This window comes from Vombatus ursinus, unplaced genomic scaffold, assembly GCF_900497805.2.
Source record: "Vombatus ursinus unplaced genomic scaffold, bare-nosed wombat genome assembly UNPS02015414.1, whole genome shotgun sequence".
Taxonomy (NCBI): Eukaryota; Metazoa; Chordata; class Mammalia; order Diprotodontia; family Vombatidae; genus Vombatus; species Vombatus ursinus.
The window spans coordinates 606,502-629,691 of NW_020955192.1; the positions used below are offsets into that span (position 1 = coordinate 606,502).

Sequence of the window (23,190 nt, forward strand, 5' to 3'; positions counted from 1 at the left end):
CACTGATGCACCACTCTATTTCTTAGCCAGTACCAAGCAGTTTTGATGATTGCTGCTTTATAATACAATTTAAGATCTAGAATAGCTAGGCCACCTTCCCCTTTATTTCTTCTCATTAGTTCCCCTGATATTCTGGACCTTTTGTTCTTCCAAATGAATCTTGTTATTATTTTTTCTAACTCTATAAAATAATTTTTTGGTAGTTTGATTGGTATGGCACTGAATAAGTAAATTAGCTTAGGTAGAATTGTCATTTTTATTATATTAGCTTGGCTTACCCATGAGCAACTGATGTTTTTTCCAATTATTTAGATATGACTTTATTTGTGTGAAAAGTGTTTTGTAATTGTGCTCATAGAGTTCCTGGGTTTGTTTCAGGAGGTAGACTCTTAAATATTTTATAATGTCTACAGTAAGTTTAAATGGAATTTCTCTTTCTATCTTTTGCTGTTGGACTTTGCTAGTAATATGTAGAAATGTCGATGATTTGTGTGGGTTTATTTTATAGCCTGCAACTTTGCTAAAGTTATTTATTATTTCAAGTAGTTTTTTACTTGATTCTCTAGGATTCTCTACGTATATCATCATATCATCTGCAAAGATTGATAGTTTTGTTTCTTCTTTGCCTATTCTAATGCCTTCAACTTCTTTTTCTTCTCTTATTGCTAAAGCTAACATTTCCAATATGACATTGAACAACAGTGGTGATAATGGACATCCTTGTTTCACCCCCGATCTAATTGGAAATGCTTCTAGCTTGTCCCCATTACATACTATGCTTGCTGAAGGTTTTAGATAGATGCTATTTATTATTTTAAGGAAGACTCCATTTATACACATGCTTTCTAGTGTTTTTAATAGGAATGGGTGTTGTATTTTGTCAAAAGCTTTTTCTGTATCTATTGAGATGATTATGTGGTTTCTGTTAGTTTTGTGTTGATATGCTCAATCATACTGAGAGTTTTCCTAATATTGAACCAGCCCTGCATTGCTGGTATAAATCCTACCTGGTCATAGTGTATTATTCTTGTGATAAGTTGCTGCAATCTATTTGCTAATATTTTGTTTAAAATTTTTGCATCTATATTCATTAGAGAAATTGGTCTATAATTTTCTTTCTCTGTTTTGACTCTTCCTGGTTTAGGTATCAGCACTATATTTGTATCATAAAAAGAATTTGGCAAGACTCCTTCTTCACCTATTTTCCCAAATAGTCTATATAGTATTGGAATTAATTGTTTTTTAAATGTTTGATAGAATTCGCATGTAAATCCATCTGGCCCTGGAGATTTTTTCCTAGGGAGTTCATCAATGACTTGTTCAATTTCTTTTTCTGAGATTGGGTTATTTAAGTAATTTTACTTCCTCTTCTGTTAATCTGGGCAATTTATATTTTTTGTAAATATGTGTCCATTTCACTAAGATTTTCAAATTTGTTGACATATAGTTGGGCAAAATAATTCCTAATTATTGTTTTAATTTCCTCTTACTTGGTGGTAGCTTCACCCTTTTCACTCTTGATACTAGTAATTTGGTTTTCTTCTTTCTTTTTTTTAATTAAATTAACCAAAGGTTTAGCTATGAGTTGATTATAGTTTAAATCAACTTCATGCCTATGAGAGAAACAAAAGCAAGGTGCATCAGTTATCATATTCAAAGACTTCTGGGTTAGTTTTTGTTTTTGTTTTTGCTTTTCCATCATTAAAATCATGGTACATGAAATAATCAAAGTTACAGTGACAGCAAATTTGGTGCTTGATAATATTGGGAAGGAGGTATTTTTGTCAGAACTAATGGATTTTCATAGTGGATTTTCATAGGTTTTTCTCTAGTGAAAACAAAACTTTGCAGGAATTTTGATTCTGTTTGATCTTTACCATAACCCTATGAGCTAGGTTTTATTATTATTCCCACTTTATAGATGAGGAAATTGAGACATAGCTCCAGCCTGTATGCCCTTTCTGCACCTAAGTAAGTATCTGAAGCAAGATTCAAAACCAGGTATTCCTGATTCTAAACCCAACGCTCTATTCATTATGCTACATGGCCTTTCAACAACAGGCTGAGGCATGGAATGAGTATCTTTGATGGTGAATTTGTATGAATGCACAGACATGATTGAGTGAAAGATAAAAGGCTCCCCCATTAATTCAGTTAATGGAAAGTAGTTTGGAACTTCCAGGCTATGGAAGGCCTTAAATACCAGGCTAAGGGGTTTGTATTTTATGTTTTAGGCAAGAAGAAACCACTGATGATTTCTAAAGATTAATTTGGTTGTTGGGTAAAAAGAAGAATTAGAGTTAGGGAAGGCTCTAAGCTGGGAGAACAAGGAAGATTATTATAATAGTCCAGATGAGAGAGTATGGGACTTCAAGTAGGATGGTGACATTATGAGTGGAAAAGAAGGGACAATTGCAATTAGTGCTTCTGAGGTTAGCACTCACTGCTTGCTGAGGTACCATGTAGCCCATATACTTCAAAGAGCCTCAATGAGAATAACCCATCTAATTTGACAACTTTAGGACATTAGCTTCTGCCAACCTATGCCTTCTGTAGAATTCTGTTGGGGGTGGGATACAAAATGGAAACAGCTAAGAAAATGCAAACTTGTTTGTGTTTGTCCATGAGCACTAACAACTGGAAAATTAGGAAAGACTTCCTCTATGAGAAGACACCTAAACTGAAACCATGAAGGGATCTAGAGTTTCTGAGAGGTGGAGGCAAAGAAGAAGAACATTCCAAGCAGTGCCCACAAAGTCTTAGAGGAAAGAATTAGAATATTCTGGGAGAACAGCAAGTAGGCCCATTCGGCTAGAACACTGTGCCTGAGGGGAATTAATGTGCAATGTCTGAAAAGATAGTTGGACCAGATTCTAAATGGCTTTATGTGCCAAACAGAGGCATGTTGTATCCAGTGTTTGGGCATTGATTTGTGGTAAATGCAACATAATCAAAGTACTAGCAGAGACTCGCAATTAGAAAGCTGGATCTCAGTAAGAGAAGCTCACAGGAGGCTAGAGAAAAATAGCAGAGATCACTGATAAAGCATTGATCCTACTACCATGAAGACACTTCCAGAGAAAATCGGCTTTAGAAAGTCTAGCACAGGAAGAATGTAATGATTGGTTGAGAAAAACTCAGCTTAAGGGTCGGGGGTTTATCATAATTTTAGTCAAATACAGGATGAGTACAAGGACTAGTAAATATAATTCAATAGCTCCATAACTCTGGATCTTTTTTTAGATCAGTCCTGGAATATTGCCTTATCCATATGCTCTCTCTATCCCAGATCCATCAAATTGGTTCCAAGTAGTTGGGGAATAGGAGGTAGGTTGAGGGCAGCAGCAATAGGTTTGACAAAGAAGGGTTCTTCTCTTCCTCTAAAGTTCTCTGATCACTTAGGTCCACCTCCCACCCCTGCCACAGCCACTATTGTCACTGTTGTCTGTGATAGTCTACACTCTGATCTTTACACAGAGCAGGAAACTATCTCTCTTTCCTCTTGGGAGGCATCAAAATGTCCTCTGTGGTCTCAGTGTCATTAACTGGTAAATGTGAGAGTTGAAAGTTCATGGCACTCTATCTTCAAGGTACAAAGAACATATCCCCTCAGGTTTTCTAGTAATATCCTGCCTTCATTTCTCTGCATCACTTCCCTGTGAGACTTATCTCTCATGTGGCATGTTCTAACCAGGTAGCAAAAGTTTCCTTTCCAAGTAAATCCACAGCCCATCCCCCCACATAAACACACTGTCTCCAGGAACTTAAATTTTAATGTCCATAGTGGGTACCCACTATACTGCTTGATTGCCAGCTCACCCCAAGCTGAGCCCAAGATTCTGTTGGCATTGAGCCACTGACCAAAGAGAAGGGTTGTCTTACTTTCTGATCTCTGTAGTTCTTATACTTCCCGCTTTGCCTCCTTTATAATAAATTTTACCTCATTTAGCAAATCTTGCCAGATATAGACGGCTTAGGAACTAATTTCTAAAAACTCCCTTTTCCAAGTATCTCTCTCTGAACATGGGAAGGATTCAGGGTTTTAAGAAGATCACACGAGGTCTTAAATTTTCTTCTTTTATGAATACCTTCCTCAGTGCTTTAAATTGTACCCTACCCACCCAACAATCCATAGTAGTATATAAAATCCTGAAACCTTCTTCATAATCCGTGGTCACCCTTCAAAATTAACAACCTACAACCATCACTATGCATCAATCCTCAAATAAATGGGCATCTATGGAGACAACTCATACCCCACACCACCAACAATACACAACTATATCATGTTCCCTAGGCTCAAGTTTGCCTTGGTTCTTACAGGAGTCTGTCTTGACCCAAAGAACTTAAACATCCCTCCCCCATTATAGCTCTCCCCAAAACAAATAAAATTTATTAAAATACTCATAAAGAACAGAAAACAGACTCATATGAGTTGGTTTATCAAGAGAATAATATTCCTATCCTCCTCCCATCCTCTGAAGGTCAATCCCTCTTTTTATGGAAACAAACTCATGACAACAAAAGGGAAAGTCTCAGTAGCATGAGTGGAGTTAAAGTCCTTGGAGAAGGCAGTACCCTTGTCTTACTACTTGCCTGCTTGCCCTTGTGGATCTGCTAAGGAGTAATCTGCTTACTCTGGCTCCTCCTCCATATTTTTCAGCTCCTGATCTTACAATTCCATGCACTGCACAGCAACACTGGAGTGTTACAGTTCCCATAGCTCCTAGTATAGTTCAACAACTCCATACCACATGGATGGCAGCATGCTCATGTTTTCTATCTGACTTAATTTCCTTAATTGCTGTCATGACAGTACGAAAGGCCCATCCATTATCTTGTGTCTCTTGACCTTCCAGGTCCCCTTTCTGTTCTCCTTTGTGTATATGCCTAGGACACATGGCATTATGGAAAGGAGTTTTTCAGCTCTTTACAGAGTACTCAGCTCTCTTCATAAATGTTTGGATCCTTTCCTAAAAGTTCATGAATGCTACATATACAAGAAGTATTTGTAATCTTTCTGTGCTTTGCATATTAAAAGGTAAGAGCTACCAACTCAAGATACTTAACTGGAGAACAAAATTCATAGGGAACCTTTGCAGCATGTAGTTTTTCTAGAGCACAATTATAATGCCTTTAAGAATGACAATACAGGCTTTATTCCTTTGGTTTGAGCAAGAGCCTACTGACCAGAATTTTGGATTTTCAGAAAGTGGGAGAACTCCAGATTCTCAATCCCAATATGTTGCTCAACTCAGAGACCAGGTGTAAGTCATTCCTATAATCTCAACCCAGAAAAGCCAAGAGAAGTTACAATCAATGATAAGTTAGAGTTCATTGTTGTGAACTCCAGTTGATAGAGAGTTCTATCACAAAATTTTTGTGTCCCTGGGAAACACAAGATAGTGGAAGACCACTTCATACCAAGCAGTTGAAGACTTTAGAGTTAAGTCAACAAAAACAACTTCATAGCATGGCTAGAGTTCTCAAAAGATGATGTATGACAATGAATTGGTGTCCACAGGGGAACTAGTCAGACTTCACATTCACTTGGACGTAAGTCAAAGAATGGAAAGTCCTACAAAGGCCAGTTGTAGCTGTGCAGCTAGTTCTAGGAATGGTTCATATAGAGATGATCTTGTTCAAAATCGAGATGAAAAGGAAGCCAAGTTTAGATACATCCCTGGAGAATGGGGAAGATTGAGACAACTACCTCAGTATGAATTTGAAACAGCTACCTAAATACCTCATTTATGAAGTGGGATGAGTACTCTACATAAGAAACTGAAAAACCTTTTCCTGGGCAGTAGAGAGGAACTAACTCTGGAAGAAATCTCTTTTAGTTCCAATGCAACATCTTCGGAATTTCCAAAGGAACTGAGACCACATAACAGTGCTGAACCTCCTAGCGGCATGAGATATCCCTATTTGCCCTAGGCTATCTGTGAGTCTAGAACTGAGGCTGTGGGGTAATCATTACAGGATCATAGATTTAAAACTGAAAGGTACCTTAGAGATCATCTAGCCCACCCCCCCTTCACTATATAGAAGAAGAAACTAAAGCCCAGTGAGACAGTGAATTTCAAAATGTCCCACAGGCAGTGAACAGCAAAGCTAGGATTGGAATCCAAGCGTTCTGACTCCAAATCCATGCTCTTTTCAATCTGCCATTCTGCCCAAGATTAGCTCTGACAGAGAAAATGGGGATTAGGAGTGGTCCCGTGAAACAGAGGTGCCTGGAAAACACATATGATGACCAGAATATTGTATATAGACAGTTCGTGCTTTACTAACTTCATATTAGACAAATTCGACTTTGTGTAAAGAATTCTGCAAGAAATCTGCGTTCCCAAAAACTCCCACCTATGTAAAGTTAACGTATGGCACTGTGCTCTCTCAGATCTGAGGCCTCCCACCTCCCCTTCCACACCCCCCCAAATTTTCACTCCCCCCAAAAAATCTTTAAAAAACACCTCCAAAAATAAGAATCGAGGGCAAGAGCCAGACTGCCGCCACAGCTGTGATCCAATGGGGGAGGGGGCAAGTTAGCTTGAGACTTCCACTGTAAGGAGACCTTTGCCTTGCTCTGCCAGCACATCTGCCCCAGCGTATTGGTCATCTGAAAGTCTTCACTTAGGTCTGCCCCTAGCCCTCCCCCCCATGTTCCTCCTCCTGCCTCTCTGCCCCGGGAAGACCCCCACATGTCCTTGAACCATGTACCGGCCCCCTCCCTCCAAGGGCGTGAAGGGCCCTCCCTGCCCCACCTCAGTTGGCAAATTCGAACCACATAAAAATCGCTTTAAGTAAAAAGTAGAGCACTACATCTTAGTAATACTGAGGAATGGTTCATTTACCAAGAACTATCTGTAGTGTAACTGTCTGGGGATTATAGGTAAGGATGTCATGGAGCCTACTGGTATTCGCTAGACCAGGGCAATATGCTACATTTGAGAGAAAACAGTGCCTAAATAATATTCTGTATGTAATGTATGTAGTTATCTGTATATTTCATGGATGACGTATATGTAACCACATATAAATTACACATTAGAGATTGTAAATAATTGCAGTCTATGCTTTACATAGACTGCAAAATTTTTGACTGGGGAAAGAATGTAATTAAATAGGGGTTTAATTCTTGAAGGACTTGATTTACATGGCCCCAGAAAAAAAGATAAGGAATAGTAGATAAGTATGGAAAGGTTGAAGAAGAGCCCTTTCAAACCTCAAGACTCAGTGACAATGGTGAGTAAGTAAGTAGTAAGTACTTTCCCTGGAAGCTGAGAGATGAGGGGAGGGGTTGAAAAGGAGAGATCACAAGGAAAAAAAAACTGGGAGTCATTCAAGCAGGACAAGTAGAATGTTATTTTAACAGTACAACTAAAGAGTTTGTTTGGGGTTCAGCGTGTGAGACCCAATATGAAAGAATAGAATAAAAAGGTTGGAGTCTTGGGAATCTCTGTAGATGGTGACTCAGCCCTTCATCTGCTTTAGCTACAGGAGAACTGACACCATCTCCTGGGAGAAAATGAACAATTCCCAGGGGCCATCTATGGCAGCCAATATAGAGAATAACAGAATCATATAATTTAAGAATCAGAAAGAACTCCAATCTGGTCCAACACATACATGTAAGGAATCTCCAGTATAACATATCTAACAAATGGTCATTCAACCTCTACTTAGGGATGCTTCCAGGAAGAGGAACCCTCACCTCTCAAAGCAGCCCCTCCCACTTTTGAATAGCTCTAAGCGCAGGGAAGATTTTTTCCCCCTAATAGCAAGCTTAAATCAGCCTCTTTTCAACTTCTACCTGTTATTCTTATTTTTGTCCTTTGGAGCAAAAGAGAACCAATTTAATCCTTTCTCCACATGACAAGCTTTCAGACACATGAAGATATATCATGTCACTTGGCATGTTCTTTGCTCTAGGTTAAACTTATAAAATTCCTTCATATGAGCAGGAGTCAAGGCCCTTCATTATGCCAAACATTCTCTACATTATCAACAATCTTCTTAAATCATGTGGCATCCATAGCGCAACACAATACCCCAGATGAACTCTTATGAGGGAAGAACATAGTAAGACTATAATCTCTCTATCCCTAGAAGTTCTAAATGTAGCATGAGACTCAATTGGCAATTTTTGGCTTCCATATCACATGACTGACTCATAATGAACTTGCAGTCCAATAACTTGGAACCATTCTGATTATAAGGTTGAAAGAACTTTAATAATGTTAGTCTCTCCAGGTCTAGGAGCTCAAGAGCTAATACCATCTCCTGGAGAATGATCAAATGCATCTGTAGAAGGAAAGCTGAAATGAAATAAACATCTAGAAGGCAGAATCTTAATAGTGATCTCCTGTCCTTACCCTCCAATGGAATCTCCACCAAGGTAGAGGAATGGTACTAGTCTCTATTAGGGTAGAGAAGGAAGAGTGACATACTAGAAGGAAGAAAGAGACTCTCTTACCTCTGGGCTGGGTTACAGGACCCATGTTACTTATGCTAGAAAGAAAAATTAAGTCATTGCTTGATGTTTTAAGCCTGAGTCCCAGCAAGAAAAATTGATGGTCACACTTTAGGGCAGTAGCATACATTGATGTTATTACAATCCACCTTAAGTGGGGCCAAAATGAGAAAAATGGACAAGTCCTTTCTAGCAAGAGGGGAACTCTGAGGTTTCAAGCCTGGGAGACAGAAAGTCATCAACAGCAAAAGAAACAGGGAATTTGGGAAGAGGAACAGGTTTGTTGGAATTGTGTTGTGGGGGCAGGGAGATGATGAGATAAATTTCAGATCTTGGTAGGCTATCTGGTTGGATATATCCACTGGGAAGTTAGGGATACAAGATTAGAATATAGGGGAGACTGAGACTGGATGTATAGATTTGAGAGTAATTTGTTTTGAGGTGGAAAAATACATGGAGGTAAATGAAATCATCAACAGAGAGGATATATAAAGATGGAAGACAGCAACCTGAGAGACAATAGAAGGGAAACGAGGCCATGGACGTGAAGGAGCACTTAAACAAGTAGGAGAACCAGGAGAAAAGTATAGGAGGAGAAAATATCAAAGAAGAAGGAATGGTCAACAATTTCACGCTACAGAAAGGTCTAGAAAAAAAGAATAAGAAAATGCAATTAAGAAGTTATTATTAAGTTTCAAGAATTCAGTTTTAACTGAATAGTGGGGTTGGAAACCATTTTCCAAAGCAGTGGTATAAAACTCAAAAGAAATGGAGTCACCAAACTATATATAAGGATCCTTTAGGGCCATTTCTTGATTTAGAAAATCACAGATTAACATTATCTATGTCCTTTTATATTTTTATTTAGTCTAAAATTACCCAATTACATTTTAAGCAGGTTCCAGTTGCACTATGGCGTGTTGCAGGTACAAGAGAGTCAGCCTGTTTGATATCCCTATTCCAAGGGACTGAGTAAAGGCGAGTAAGTGGAAATATCAAGTATAGACTACTCTAAAATTTAGTAATGAAGTGGAGAGACAAAGGATAATGATTTGAGGGAATAGTAGTAAGTCAAGGGAAAGAATTTCTTTTTTTTTTTTATTGTTATAAGAATCAAGCACGCTTATAAACATCCAGGAAGGGGAAATAGAAAAATTGAATGAGAGTGTGACAAGATCCCATAAAAGACAGAAATGAGTGTAATGGAGGACTAGGCAGAGGCCTTAGTCATAACCAATAGGAGTGGTATTCCACACTCTGAGACTAAAAAAATTCAAGAACACATAGATTTTGAGTCATCATCGAGAATGAAAGATGAACTTACAACAGATGGTATCAGTATTCTCAGTAAATTAAGAATGGGAGTTATCTGTTTAAAGTGGGGTAGTGGGGTAAAGTTAGGGCTTTGAGGAGAGAGGAGAAGGCATGGAATGGCTGCTGCAGAAAGCATGATATGGAATCACACAATGATGAAAAAAGACAACTTTACATAAAATTTAAAAACTTTTGCACAAATGAAGTCACCAAAGGCAGAATTAGAAGAGAAGATATAGAGTAGGAAAATATTTTCATCAAATAGAACTGATAAAAATCTGATAACTCAGAATATATAAGGTCTTGACATGATACAAATGTATATATATCATGAGCCATTCCTCAAGAGATAAACAGTCAATCTACAAGCATTTATTGAGTATTTACTTTTTGCCAGGCACTGTGCTAGGTGCTAGAGATACAAATACAACCAATCAAACAATCTCTATAGTCAAAGAACTTATATTCTAGCTCAACTCACTCTCTGAACTCCACCTAGTAGCCCTGCCTCCCTTCAAGATGCCTCTGCCCTGGGTCCTGCCTTCTTAACTGGTGAATCTCTGGCCCAGACAACTATTTCAGAATGAGCTCCATTCATATTCACTCTGTTCCCAGCTCAAGTCATTCTGTACCTCCTCAACAGTAGCCAGTACAATCCCTGCCCCTTTCCTGTTCATATTCATTTTTTTTTTCTCCCAGTTAGAATGTAAGCTCTTTGAAGCTAGGGACTCTATTGTTTACTTACATTTGTATCCCCAGCACTTAGCATGGTGCCTGGGACAAAGTAAGTGCTTAATAAAATGTTTTACCTATCTATGCTCTTCAAGGAAGGAGACAACAGGTACAAAGGACACTGAAAAAATGACCATATGAAAACATGTTCCAAATCACTAATAGTAAAAGAAGCATAAATACTTCTGAGTTTTCACCTTGCACCATGTAAATTAACAAACATGACCAAAAAAGGAATGGTCAGTGTTAGAGAGGATATGGGAACACAGGCACCTTAATCCCATACAGATAAAGAAGCTGTGAATTGGTCCAACCACTCTGTATGACAATTTGGAATTATGCAAGAAAAGTGAATAAATGTTCCATGTCATTTGATTCAGCAAGCCCAGTGTTAGGCATATAATGTAAGAAAATCAAAGACAGAAACAGAAAAATATAAATATAACAAATCACGCAGAGCAGCACCCTTTGTGGTATCAAAGAACTGAAAAAAGGAGATGTCAATTAGAGAATGACTGAAAAAAATTATGTAATACAAATGGAATGGAATATTATTGTAGAATAATAAATGCCAAATATGAGGAATTCTGAGGAACATGGGAAAAACTATTGGAAAACTGTGGGAAATGATGCAAAGAAAAATAAATATGACCAAGAGAATAATATATACATAGTGACTACAACAATGTAAATAAAAAAGATTCCTTAAAGGAAGTTGAACTCTAAGTAATCAAAAAATCAATGGTCTTACAAAATAGATAAATAACCTCAATGCTGAAGGGAGATAGGGTAACAGGGACACAATTAAGACAGAATATTGTATACACATACATGTGATGTAGATGTTTTTGTCCAATTGTTTTTGTCCCAAGAGATGGTAGAAATGACTTTTATTTAAAGACAAAAGGTACCCAATAAGATACATTTTTAAAAATAAAAAGGATTGGCATATGCTATGCAACAATAGGAACCCAGTTAGGGTTAAATCACATAATGTTGTAGTGGTGCTGACAAGACAGATTTGTTTGGTGACTTCTTCCAGAAGCAATCTGCAGCTTGAGGATAGAAGCAGAGACTTCTATGTAGCAAAATATGTAGTGCTAATATATGAAGCAAAGCATGTAGTTAGGAGAATGGAAAGGCAACAAGGAAGTCAAATGACCTATTGTCTGAGATCCTGGGCAACTGAGTGCAAAGACAAATAAATTTCAAGGTGTGGAAGGAGGAAGGAGGAAGGAAGGGGGAAGACAAGAGAATTTAAGACAGATGGCCTCAATCTGCTAAGTAAAAGAAGTGGGGTGGGATTGAGGTGGAAGATAAATGCTTAAGCAAACAGGAGGTCTGGAAAAGCCACAGTGGATAATACAAAAACATGCCTATCAGAGATAATGAAAAGGATTGCTACACAGTGCTGAGGAACCAGCTGAATTCCACAATCTATGCTGTCTCAAGTCATCTTGAGTTATTAAAATTCTGCAGAAAGCATTTAGCATATTTACAGCAAACTAAATACAAATAATTCTAAAGATAGAGAGATGCCATATTTGTGCAGTGATTCCTTCCAAATCTACAGGTTATAGCTCTCAAATATTCTCTGAATTGTCCTTTAGGCATTCTAATATTAGCAACAGGCAGTACATAAATGTTTATTTAGTATGTAATCAAGATGAAAAATATCATAACAGTTGTTTGCTCAGAATACTTTGGAGTTAAGAGGTGTGATTTATTAAAGAAAGTTAAGATCAATTCAATTCAACCATTTATTGTCTCCCTCATACAAAGTACTGTGCTAGATGCCATGTACTCAAGATTAAAAATCATTAAGTAAAGTAAATCAAATTGCCCACAAGCAGTTTGCTATGGCTATCTCATATCCCCAAAGATTAGTAAGTTAGTGGTAAGATTACAGAAATGTTTTGTGTATAAATATATATATATATATATATATATATACATATGTATGCCTATTATATGAAATAGCCAAGTAGCTTGCTCATTTGCACGTTCATTTGCAATGCCACACATAAGACCCAGGTAAGAATGTTTCTTCATAACTCAAAATTCATTGAAAGTTCCAATTTATAAGTGATTAGATTTAGCAAATCTAATCACTATCCAGCCCCATTATATTAGATCACATGAAATTAGTCACAAAGAACCAACTTTCATCTATACTATCCTTAAAGGGTTACAAAAATTTTAACCAAAAAAAAAAAAAGTCATGAGAGGAAAAGTATTCTCCTTAAAATGAGTAATAGAAATAACTATTGATCATATTTTTGGTTAAAATATCTATATTTATTTTTTCATAATAACAGAAAACAATGGGCATACAATTGACCCATATTCAAATCTGGATGCCCTCCATCACCACCCTATAATAATCATGGGCTTGCACAGATCTATCTATGCTCCCACCCTGTGAGTAACACTCTTATCTACAAGATAAGTTAAGGATTCTGTTTGTTGCCTGAAGTAAATACAATCAAACTATATCTCTCTGACTTATTTTCTAATGGCTTTATCAACCATATGCATTTTACTGGTTCTTAATGATAAAAGACTTAATAAAATATTTTATTCAACTAAAAGAGGGAAAGTTAAAAGAGTAGATATCTCAGACCTCCAGTTAAGAGAACAAAGTTAATATGTTTGTAGCTGTTATTAGGTAAGACTTTGCCTTAAAACAGCAAGGTACATGTTTCCACTGTAAGATTAGGGGGAAGGGAGGAATTAGAAAAACTCTTGCAGTATGCAAACAGATTAACCATTTACTATAGTTGCAAAGCCTTTGGCTTCTGCAACCTGGTAAGTAAATCATTTTAATATTATTTAAGAAAGAAAAGTTCTCAAACATGCTATAACTATTAATAACTGATATTTATATGATGTTTTAAAGTCTGCAAAGTATTTTACATACATCTCATTTCATCCCTACAACCTTGGGAGTCACAATAAGACATTACAGTGCAGTGAGAAGACTACTGGCTCTGGAATCTAAGGACCTGCCTTCTGTCACCCATGTGACCTTGGATAATCATTTAACATCAGTATCCTTATCTACAAAGTGAGGGGATGGAACTAGATGAATTCTAAGGTCCCTTCCAGTTATAAATTTATGCTCCATTAGGTAAATACCCCAAGTATTCCATTTTATGGATGAGAAAACTGAGCCCTAAAATAGTCTCATAGCTTGCCCATGCTCAGTCACATAGTTTGCCCACGGTGTCAACCAGATAGAACTAGCCTCCGACCTCTGGGTGGCCAGAGCTGAACTGAGCAGGCTAGAGACAGGAGAGTCAGGAATCAAACGTTAAGTTTAATGTCAAAGTGAGAGAAACAGCTTGCAAGCAAGAAGGGGATGCAGACACATGTGCTGGGGCCCCACCCCTAGTGGAGGCACCCAAGGCAGTGTGGAGAGATCTCAATACTTATACCAATGGCTGTACAGTGAGCTGTAGCCCTGACAATGAGGGGTAACAGAAAAAATGTGACAAGTTTGATTCAAAGCAGGGTTTCATGACCCGAACACGAGAACACCTAAAAGTGTTCTCGTAATACAATAATTACATGAAAGTACATCAAAGTAATACAATAATTACATGAAACAATTCTGGGATTTTGCTGTGGCTGAGATCATCCCGAGGGTGAGCTCAAAGGACTGTTGTTATGCCAAGCTCAGGTCACAGCCTGTTTGTTGGGCCTTACCTCTGGAAGACAGACACTGGTCACACAGCTAGTAAAAGGCAGAGCCAGGAACTGAAGCCAGGTTATCTAACTCCAACTCTAGTGCCCTATCTACTTTGCCAAAGTAGAAACGTTAGTAGGCTTCCAATATTGCTTTGGCCTGTTTTTGATGCATTTTAAAAATTTTTTAAAGGTATAAAATAGAAAACAGAAAAAACAGGCTTACCGGAGAAACAGTCTAATGTTTTCTGCCTTCATTTCAGATACCAGTTTCCACCTTTCATTTTGGTAAAAAGGCACTGGAGTGCCTACTTCTTTGACAGGTTTAATAAACCAGCCTGAAAAACATTGCCACAACAACTTGTTACTCCCTCAAAAAACTACCAGCTTAAATTTATCCCAGAGATAAATGTTAACCTAGAGATAAACTGGAGAACTGACCTGCTCCATGAAAAGGAGCCTTTTCCTACTAAATACATGCAAATTTGGTAGTCATGTCAAATATTTCATTCCATTTCTAAACAGTTTTATATCCCAAAAACTTGAGGGTTGCTATTTTAGTTGAACAGCACTTTTGCGTTTCTGTTTTACTGCTGGTGATGTAGCATTCTTAAGCCTGGGAAATTCTTTTTCATACCAGTTAAGAGTGACATGTGATGGCAAATGAAATCCCTCAGGACTGTGGTAGGGTGGTAACAGTTTAGATTCCTAGAAAAATACTAACATGCATGCAATACAGGCAACAAATCCGTGCTGAGTTGAGTAAAAGTAGATCCATTAAGTCTAAAATATGTAGTGTTGTTAGAGATAGAAGTTGGACCTGTAATTAAGCTAGTATAGGGAACTTTCTGATTAGGAAACTCCCTCTACCAATTCAGGGATGCACTTTCTCAGTAACACAGTCTTAAAACAGTTTCTGGCTAAGAGTCATACTAAAGGTATAAGTCAAGGCAAGACTTGAACCCAAGAATTTCTGGATTGGCTCTTTAGCCATTATACTTCACTGTTACTCTAATTTAATGTTGTTGCTATCTTCTGTACTAGTGACTTTCCAAATGCTACTTGGGCTAGAATTCAGATTTCAAATCCTTCCTTCCCTCCCACTCCCCACTATCCCATCTCCAGCAACTGACACTTTATTGATTAGCACCGAAGTTCACTACTTCCATGAAGGGAACTTGCATACTCCAGAGAATCTATAAGAATTAACCTATGAGAATGTAAAATTAGATTTGACTTAACGACTAATTTACAATGAACTTAACATTAAATTAACAATTAACCCTAATTATTCTGTGTTTTCTGAAAAGCACGGAAAAGATTCGAGCTGTCTAGAAAAGAAATTATCTCTCTCCCACTTGGACCTCCTACCCTAGAGAGCATGAAAAGGAAAATAGAAAAAAATCTCTGTGTTAGAAGTCCCTCTAGTTCAGATCCTTCCCATACTTAGTACCATCTCTTCAGCCTTGTGGGGTTGGGGGACGGGAGGGAAGTAGAATATGAGGAAGAGGATTCTATGGGTTCAGAACTTGCTCCATGTAAAATGTCCCTCAGCCCTGCTTGCAGCCACCAACAAGAGAGTCTTCCAGGGCCCACCAAGAGAAGCAGCCTTTCAAGGTGGAGCTTGCAGAGTGGTATGGGGAGACTGGGAGCGGGAAGGGTTCCGTACTTACCCAACATAAATCCCGACAGGAAAAACATCAGCAGGGCAGTCAAACACACGCAGGTGTACAGCCTGACCTTGGTTTTAGCCATGACTCTAACTGGGCTGCGCTCTTCGCTCCACGGGGCTCTGTGGCTATCCTGGCTGTGAAAGAAAGCAGACAGGCAGTTCATTAGTTCAGATGCTGTCCCAGGAACCGCGATGCACTTAACGTGACCTGAAGGGAGCTTAAGAGATCTGCAAACCTTCCTGGCCTGTGCTTCCCCGCTCCCCAACAACCCGTCACACCACCCCTCACACACACTTGAAGGTAGTCGAATAAACAAAATTCTAGACATTCGCCAAAGGCCACGAGGCCGAGCCAATGGGAGAAAGGAAAGCCAGAACTGGGAAAAAGAGCACACATTTTTCGGATATGCAGAGAGCATTCCGCTCGGTTGACCCCACCGTGAACCCCTAAGCGTAGTCTAACCAGAGTCGCCAACGAGAGTGGCTGGGCTGAGGAAGAATGGGCGGCTTCAGGATAGGCTCTGGTCCCGCCCTGCTTGGCACCTATCACTCGTCCTGGCTGGCCCCTGGATCAATCGGCCACAGGACTGATGGACTTTTTTGTCCCCTTGTTATTACTTGGTAGTGGGGGATGCTGAAGGATGAGCTAGAGTTTAAAAACAGACAAAAACAAACAAACAAACAAACAAAAAAACCCAAAAAACCCTGGGATCTCATTTGGGCAGTGCTACTTACTTACTACCAGGAATCCAGGTCAAATCATGAAGAGGAAAAAGTGCGGAATTTGCAGTCTCAGGACCTGAACTTTGCTCTCCCACTTACTATCACTATATCTTACCATTCTATGGACAAGTAGAAATGTCGGGTTTGGACCATTAAACCACTAATCTGTTTCATTTCTAGATCTATTAATCTCTTGGTGACTCAGTTTCCATATTTGTAAAATGAAAGTAATTGTTGCAATATCCACCTCATAGAACCGTTCATAGTGATCAAATATTTGTGAATGATTTGTAAATAATAAAAATCTCTGTGTAAATGTCAGCTTCTAATATCCATCCACCATCCCCATTTCCAGCACCAGGTTTGGGGTTGGGATGCATCATTATGGACTGGCTACTACTAATTTAAGTATTTGATTAATTTTATAGGAAAGATGTTTGAGGATATAGAAAAGGTTACTTTGGAAGCACTTTGTTAAATGATAAGTCTGTGGAAATATAGGTAGTCACAAGGAACGGTCATGTAAAACTTATTTGCTGGTAATGCTCTTCAATTCAATTCCACAAACATTTATTAATAAGCTCCCCTTAAGTAAAAAGGGCTGACTTTGTAATCACAAAGACCTGTGATACCCATTAGCAAGGTGACTAAAGGTGACATTTAGCTCCTCTATGCTCACACTGGTGAAATCACCATACATAATGTGTAAAGCCTTCCTGTGTCATTGCCACCACCTGCCACCACCACCCCAACAATTACACACCTTAAGTGACCTTAAACCCCAAAAACTCATGCCCAGAAGCAGGAAAGAATTTTGCTTTCCGGATTTACTGTCATTTGCAAAATAAAGGGATTGGGTTTGAATGATATCTAAGGTATTTTCTAGATCTAAATCCCATGATCCTATAATCCTATGATATTCATAAATACTCAACTTTTTGAATAAAAAAAATGTTGTTTTCTCTATACTTAATAATGTGCTAAATACCAGGGATACAAATATAAAAGCAGGATAGTTCCTACCCTCAAGAAGTTTAAAACAAATGAGTAAGGCTATGGTCCAATAAAGCTTTATTTATGGAACTGAAATTTGAATTGCATAAAATTTTCGCATACGTATGGTGGCAGGCTGGCCCATAGGACATAGTTTACAATGACAACACATATAGGGAAGCAGTTGCCAGGGAGAGATGTTTGGTGTGGGAAGTCAAAGAGATGATTGAACTGCAAGAGAGGTGAATGGCACCCTTTCCAATAGTGATAGTAGTATTTATTTGATTATTGTTCCCAGGAAAAATGATGGAAAGGGGATGAAAATAAAGATATGCATAACAGAAGAGTGGATGGCAAGAACATGACTAGGGTGGAATATGAAAGATGGCTTTGGCCAACTAGATATTATGAATCAATGTGAGTTCTGAGTCAGGCACTCAAAAGTCAGGAAAGTGTGAGGACTAGGGCAGCAGTTCCAAATCTGAGTGATTTACATCCTTCAGGGCATGATCTCTGGACATTTGATGGCTTGGAGAATGCACTGGAAGAGCCCTTGGCAAGAAGATCCTTGTACTATTAACTTTTCCAGTCACATTTTACAAGCTTCTCCAACGATCTTATATTTCCAAACATTCGCAATCTTAGATTTTGCATTTATAGATTTTCCTCTAAATTAGTTAGAATGTGTCAAACCTCATGAAAAATTTTCAAAAACAAAATTTAGTAGTCTATATTTCCTATCCACCACCACCAAAGCTAATTGTACACCTAGAACAAACTCTTTATTGTATTTTAAATGTATAATAAAGGCAAAAATCAGTATAAGGACTTATAAATTTTAGTTCCTTCCCTCTGTTAATTATTTCCTATCTATCCTGCATATATCTTGTTAATATATATTTGTTTGCATGTTGTCTTCTCCCTCAGATTGTGAGCTCTGATTCTCTTTGTATCCCCAATGTTTAGCACAGTGCCTGACACATAGTAGTTATTTGATGTTTATTGATTGATTATACCTAATGCAGAGGGTACTCAATGGAGCCATAATGGCCTTCCAGGCCACTTCTAGGCCTTCTCTCAGAATCTAAAAACTTAACAACAAAGGGTGAGTATTCAGGTATAAAATCACTTTCACATCATTTCAGCGCTACCAGAGACCTCAGAGATCATGAATTCCAACCCATACCTGAACAATAATATATTCTGTTTATATCTTGTATGTACCTAGTCATTAATATGTTGTCTCATCCATTTGAATCTGAGCTCTTTTTTTTTTTTTTTGCCTTTTTTATTCCTTTGTTTTGTCTTCCTAGAACTTAGAATGGTGCCTGGTACTTAAGTGTTTAATAAATATTTGTTTCAGCCTTCTCCAGGAGGGTGTTTTGCATATGTGATAGTCCTTATAATACCTATTTTTGTCCTTTGTGGTGGAAGGAGATTTAGGGGAAATATCCTCTCCCCAGAAAAAAAAATTAATTTTAGAGGTCAAAGAAAAGGAGCTACAAGGTTGTATAATTAGAGACAAACCCTCAGTCTGTATTTTCCTCAACAACAGAATAATCCAATGATTCTATCTGGAAGGAGATCCACTATCCCACTGCCCCACTAATATTTTGATGGAAATAACCATAGAAAATAGGGTTAATTTATAGAGAAAACATGTCCACTGAAGCAAACCAGATCTTTGGAGATCTGGAGATCCCAAGATTAATACACACTCCACAAAATTACCTGGCATCTATTCTTATTACTCAGCCTCCCAAATAAGGACCATGGCTGAGCAGCCTAACCTGATAAGACTACTTTTTTGCAGCCAATCATGTTGCCCTAACGCTGTATAAAAATTATGCATGTGTGTATTTCCCTTTGTTTCTTGAAGTTGCTAGCCACCTGGCAATTATATCAGCTGTTAGTCATTCAATAAATATTTATTAATACTGTGTACCAGATACTGGGAATACAAAGAGGCAAAAGATAGTCTCTGCCCTCAAGGAGCTCACAATCTAATGAGAGACACAACCAATAAACAAATATATACAAACAAGCTATAGACAGCATAAATGAGAAATAATTTTGAACTAGATCCTCTGTAGACATCGTAACTCAACAATCCAGTTCAAAATGTCTGAAAGGTTGTTTTAGGTACAACTGGAAGTGGCAGAGACATTAGGGCAGGATTCGAAGATTTGAGAATCATCAGCATAGATACAGTAACTAAATCCATCAGAACTGATAAGACCACCAAGTGAAGTAGTAGATATGGAGAAAAAGGCCCAGGACATAATCCTGTGAGACACCTGTGGTGAGAGGGTACAATCTGGTTAAGAGTCCAGCAAAGGAAACTGAGAAGGAAATGGTCTCTTAGGAGAACTGAGAAAGAGTGGTGCCCTAGAAACCTTGAGAGAAGAGAGTATCAAGAAGGAAAGAGTGATCAACAGTGTCAAAGGCTACAAAAAGAAGAAAGAGCATTGAGAAAAGGCCATTGGATTTGGCAAATAGATCATTGGTGACTTTGTAGATAGCAGTTGTGGTAAAATGATAAGGTTTGAAGCTAGATTGTAAAGGGTTAGCAAGGGAGTGAGATGAGAGAAAGTGGAGGCTTTATTAACCTCCAGTCAAGCAGACCAAGGTGGGAAGAATTACTCTCCAGGAGGATCTTAGGACCTCTACATTGAAGAATTCCCCAATATGGACAAATGAAATAAATTTAATCCTCCTAGCCCCCTCCTTAGTCACTTTTTCTCCAGGCTAAATATTCCCAAATTGCTCAATCTTCTTATATATGACATAACCTCAAAACTTTTCACTATTCTGGTCATTCTTTTTAACATGTTCTCTAGCTTATCAGTGACCATCTAAAAATGTGGCAATTAGAACTAAACATAATATTCCAAACATCATCTGACCAGGCCAAAGCACAGTATTATATTATTACCTCTCTTATCCTGGACATTATGCCTCTGTAAATAGTGCCTTAGACTGAGTCATGGTCATAGAATCTTAGAAATGGAAAAGACCTTAGGAATTATTAGACAGGAGGAATGTCTGTTAAAATTCTCATATTCAGTTTGTTTGAGCATCAAAACTGAGAAACAAGGCATGACTAAATAAATGTCCTTTCCTAAAGATGCAAATACTTGTATACTACCCTCTATAGTACATAAATCAAATACAATTTGATTTATTATTTTTAAAAACTGACTATAAATGAGATGGAGAATAAAAAAGAACTTTAAAAATAAGGAAGAAACTAATAAGCAAAAAAATATATAGACTTAGAATAAACATTGTAACATAAACTTTAAGGATTCACATTAGATTGACTTTTCCCCCTTGTCATTCACTTGAACATTTTGTTTTCGTGTATCATTAGCTTGTTGCTTGATGGAACCTGAATTGCTAAATGATTTTGGAAATAGTAGTGTATTAAATGAATATATTAGCAAACAAATACTGATTGATAATGTGTAATTCAGTGACTAATATTTCTTTAAAAATGAATAGAGGGGAATGGCTAAATAAGTTGTGGTATATGATTGTGATGAAATAATACTGTGCTATAGGAATTGATGAGTTCAGTGATCTTAGAGAAACATGCAAGAACTTGCATGAAATAAGGAAGAGTGAAATGAACAGAACCAAGAGAATACCAGTAACAACAATATTGTTCAAAGAACAGTTGTGAACAACTAGATTATTTTGAGTATTATAAACACTCAAATTATAAATACAACTACCTAAAGGGAAGATGTTATCCGCTTTCAGAGACAGAACTGAGAAATGGAAGTATGCATGGTATGGTTTATATATGCCTATACATGTACACACATATGTGTGTATATGTGTGTGAGTGAAATTGTGACCTTCCCTAGTGTGGGGTAGGGAAGGAGGGGGGAAGACAGTTTGGAATTTAAAATGTAACAAAAAATAAATTTAAAAAAACGAATAGAGATTGACAGTTGGGAAGAAATCATATTCATAATTCGGCTGTAACTTGAACTATTTTTTTAGCTCAGCTTTGCACTAGAATAGTCTTGTGGCAACATGTTTATATAGAAGTTTCGTAATGAATCTTCAAATTAAAATTTCTCGGCTGCTTCATAAATTATAGTCTAAAAGACAAGATAATAACCTAGAATCATTTTGGAAGAAAAGCCACCATTTTTTTTTCTTAAAAAGTTACTGTGTTGTAGTGGGCACTGGGCTGGTGTCAGAATCAGGAAGATTTGTTTCAAGTCCTATTTCTGATACATATTATTGGTGCGACCATAGGAAAGTCATTTAACCTCTTAGTTCTCCAGACAACTTGCCAACTCTCTAAAATTGTAAAGTTGCTGATGAGTTGCTCATCTGCATTGGTGAATAAAATTTCACATTAGAAATTCCCTATGTGGATGAAATAACATGTCTAAATCACTTTGATACACACAAAAATAATAAAAAGGTTTTGAGACTAAGTTTAATTATGTATATATGTACTTTTTTCAATATGTATTTTTTTTTTGGCTAGGCAATGACGTTAAGTGACTTGCGCAGGGTCACACAGCTAGTAAGTCTCATGTGTCTGAGGTCGGGTTTGAACTCAGGCCCTCCTGACTCCGGGGCCAGTGCTCTATCCACTGCACCACCTAGCTGTCCCCTTTTAATATGTATGTTAAGAAAGGCTTAGGTCTTAAACACTAAATTCTCAAACTTTTAGAGTCCTATTGATCAAATTAACCAAGCACAACATTACTTCAACAGCACCTGTAATGTCAGGTGTTACAGGAAAGCAGACTTGGTGAACTTCCCATAGTTAAATTAATATGGGATATGAATAGTTGACAGCATCTTTAAAGAAATCAGTTTATTATGCTAATATTTCACTTATCCAAAACTCAGATACCTAGGATCCTTACTTCTTAGGAACTTAGACTAGAACTGGAAAGTAGGTAAAGACTTCTGAGGAGCCAAAATAAGTATCACAATTCTTTCCATTATGATGTAAAGTTTTTGTTTCTCCCCTTTTCCATACACAATGTAGTGAATAATTGACAGCTGGCCACTTAAAAGAAATGGATTTAAGATTGCCTTCAGTTTTCCAGTTTCCCAAATGAACCTTTGCAAGTTATCCCAGATTATTACCTTAAGAGTGTGAAATGCCGATGTCTCATTAAAAAGTTTCTGCAATCTGTACCTTCACAATCCATGGTTAAAAAGATCAGCTCTGTTTCCAGTTTTCTGGCAGTCAGTCTTTGGCCTTTTCTAACACAAGTACTGTAAACATTTACAATTCCATTGGTAAGGGAAAGTTGTTTTCATAAGTACTTTCTAATTATGTATATCACAACAGGGACCTCATTTACCCTGCAAAGCTCTGCTTATTAAAAACAAAAATTCAACCCTATTAATTTATGCAAAACAACCCTTATTCTCTTCAAAGACCTATTTGTCCCCATTAGCTCCCTGCTGTTTGGAAACTTTTACCATTCGGAAATTTACTTAACAATAAAGCTTTTCAAGCACACTTACTTTTCTAAGTAAGCCCCCCACCGGTACACTATTATTAGATTCTACAACTCTCATCCTTAGTCCCCATTCCACCCACCCCAGAGTT

General features: G+C 37.6%; 1 protein-coding gene across 2 annotated transcripts in view; it reads right to left on the reverse strand.

The window, feature by feature from the left end:
* The window catches only part of NAALAD2 (N-acetylated alpha-linked acidic dipeptidase 2), a 96,102-nt gene extending 73,319 nt beyond the window's left edge, over positions 1–22,783 (reverse strand). The window contains exons 1-3 of one of the 2 annotated variants that reach the window (XM_027847562.1): positions 22,719–22,783; positions 15,880–16,013; positions 14,433–14,544 (exon numbers count right to left, since the gene is read on the reverse strand). In XM_027847562.1, the coding sequence (XP_027703363.1) occupies positions 14,433–14,544; positions 15,880–16,013; positions 22,719–22,783 (311 nt within the window). Of the gene's footprint in view, positions 1–14,432; positions 14,545–15,879; positions 16,014–22,718 lie in introns of those variants that run through there. The other variant, XM_027847563.1, reaches the window with a different exon arrangement.
* Positions 22,784–23,190: the final 407 nt, after the last annotated feature.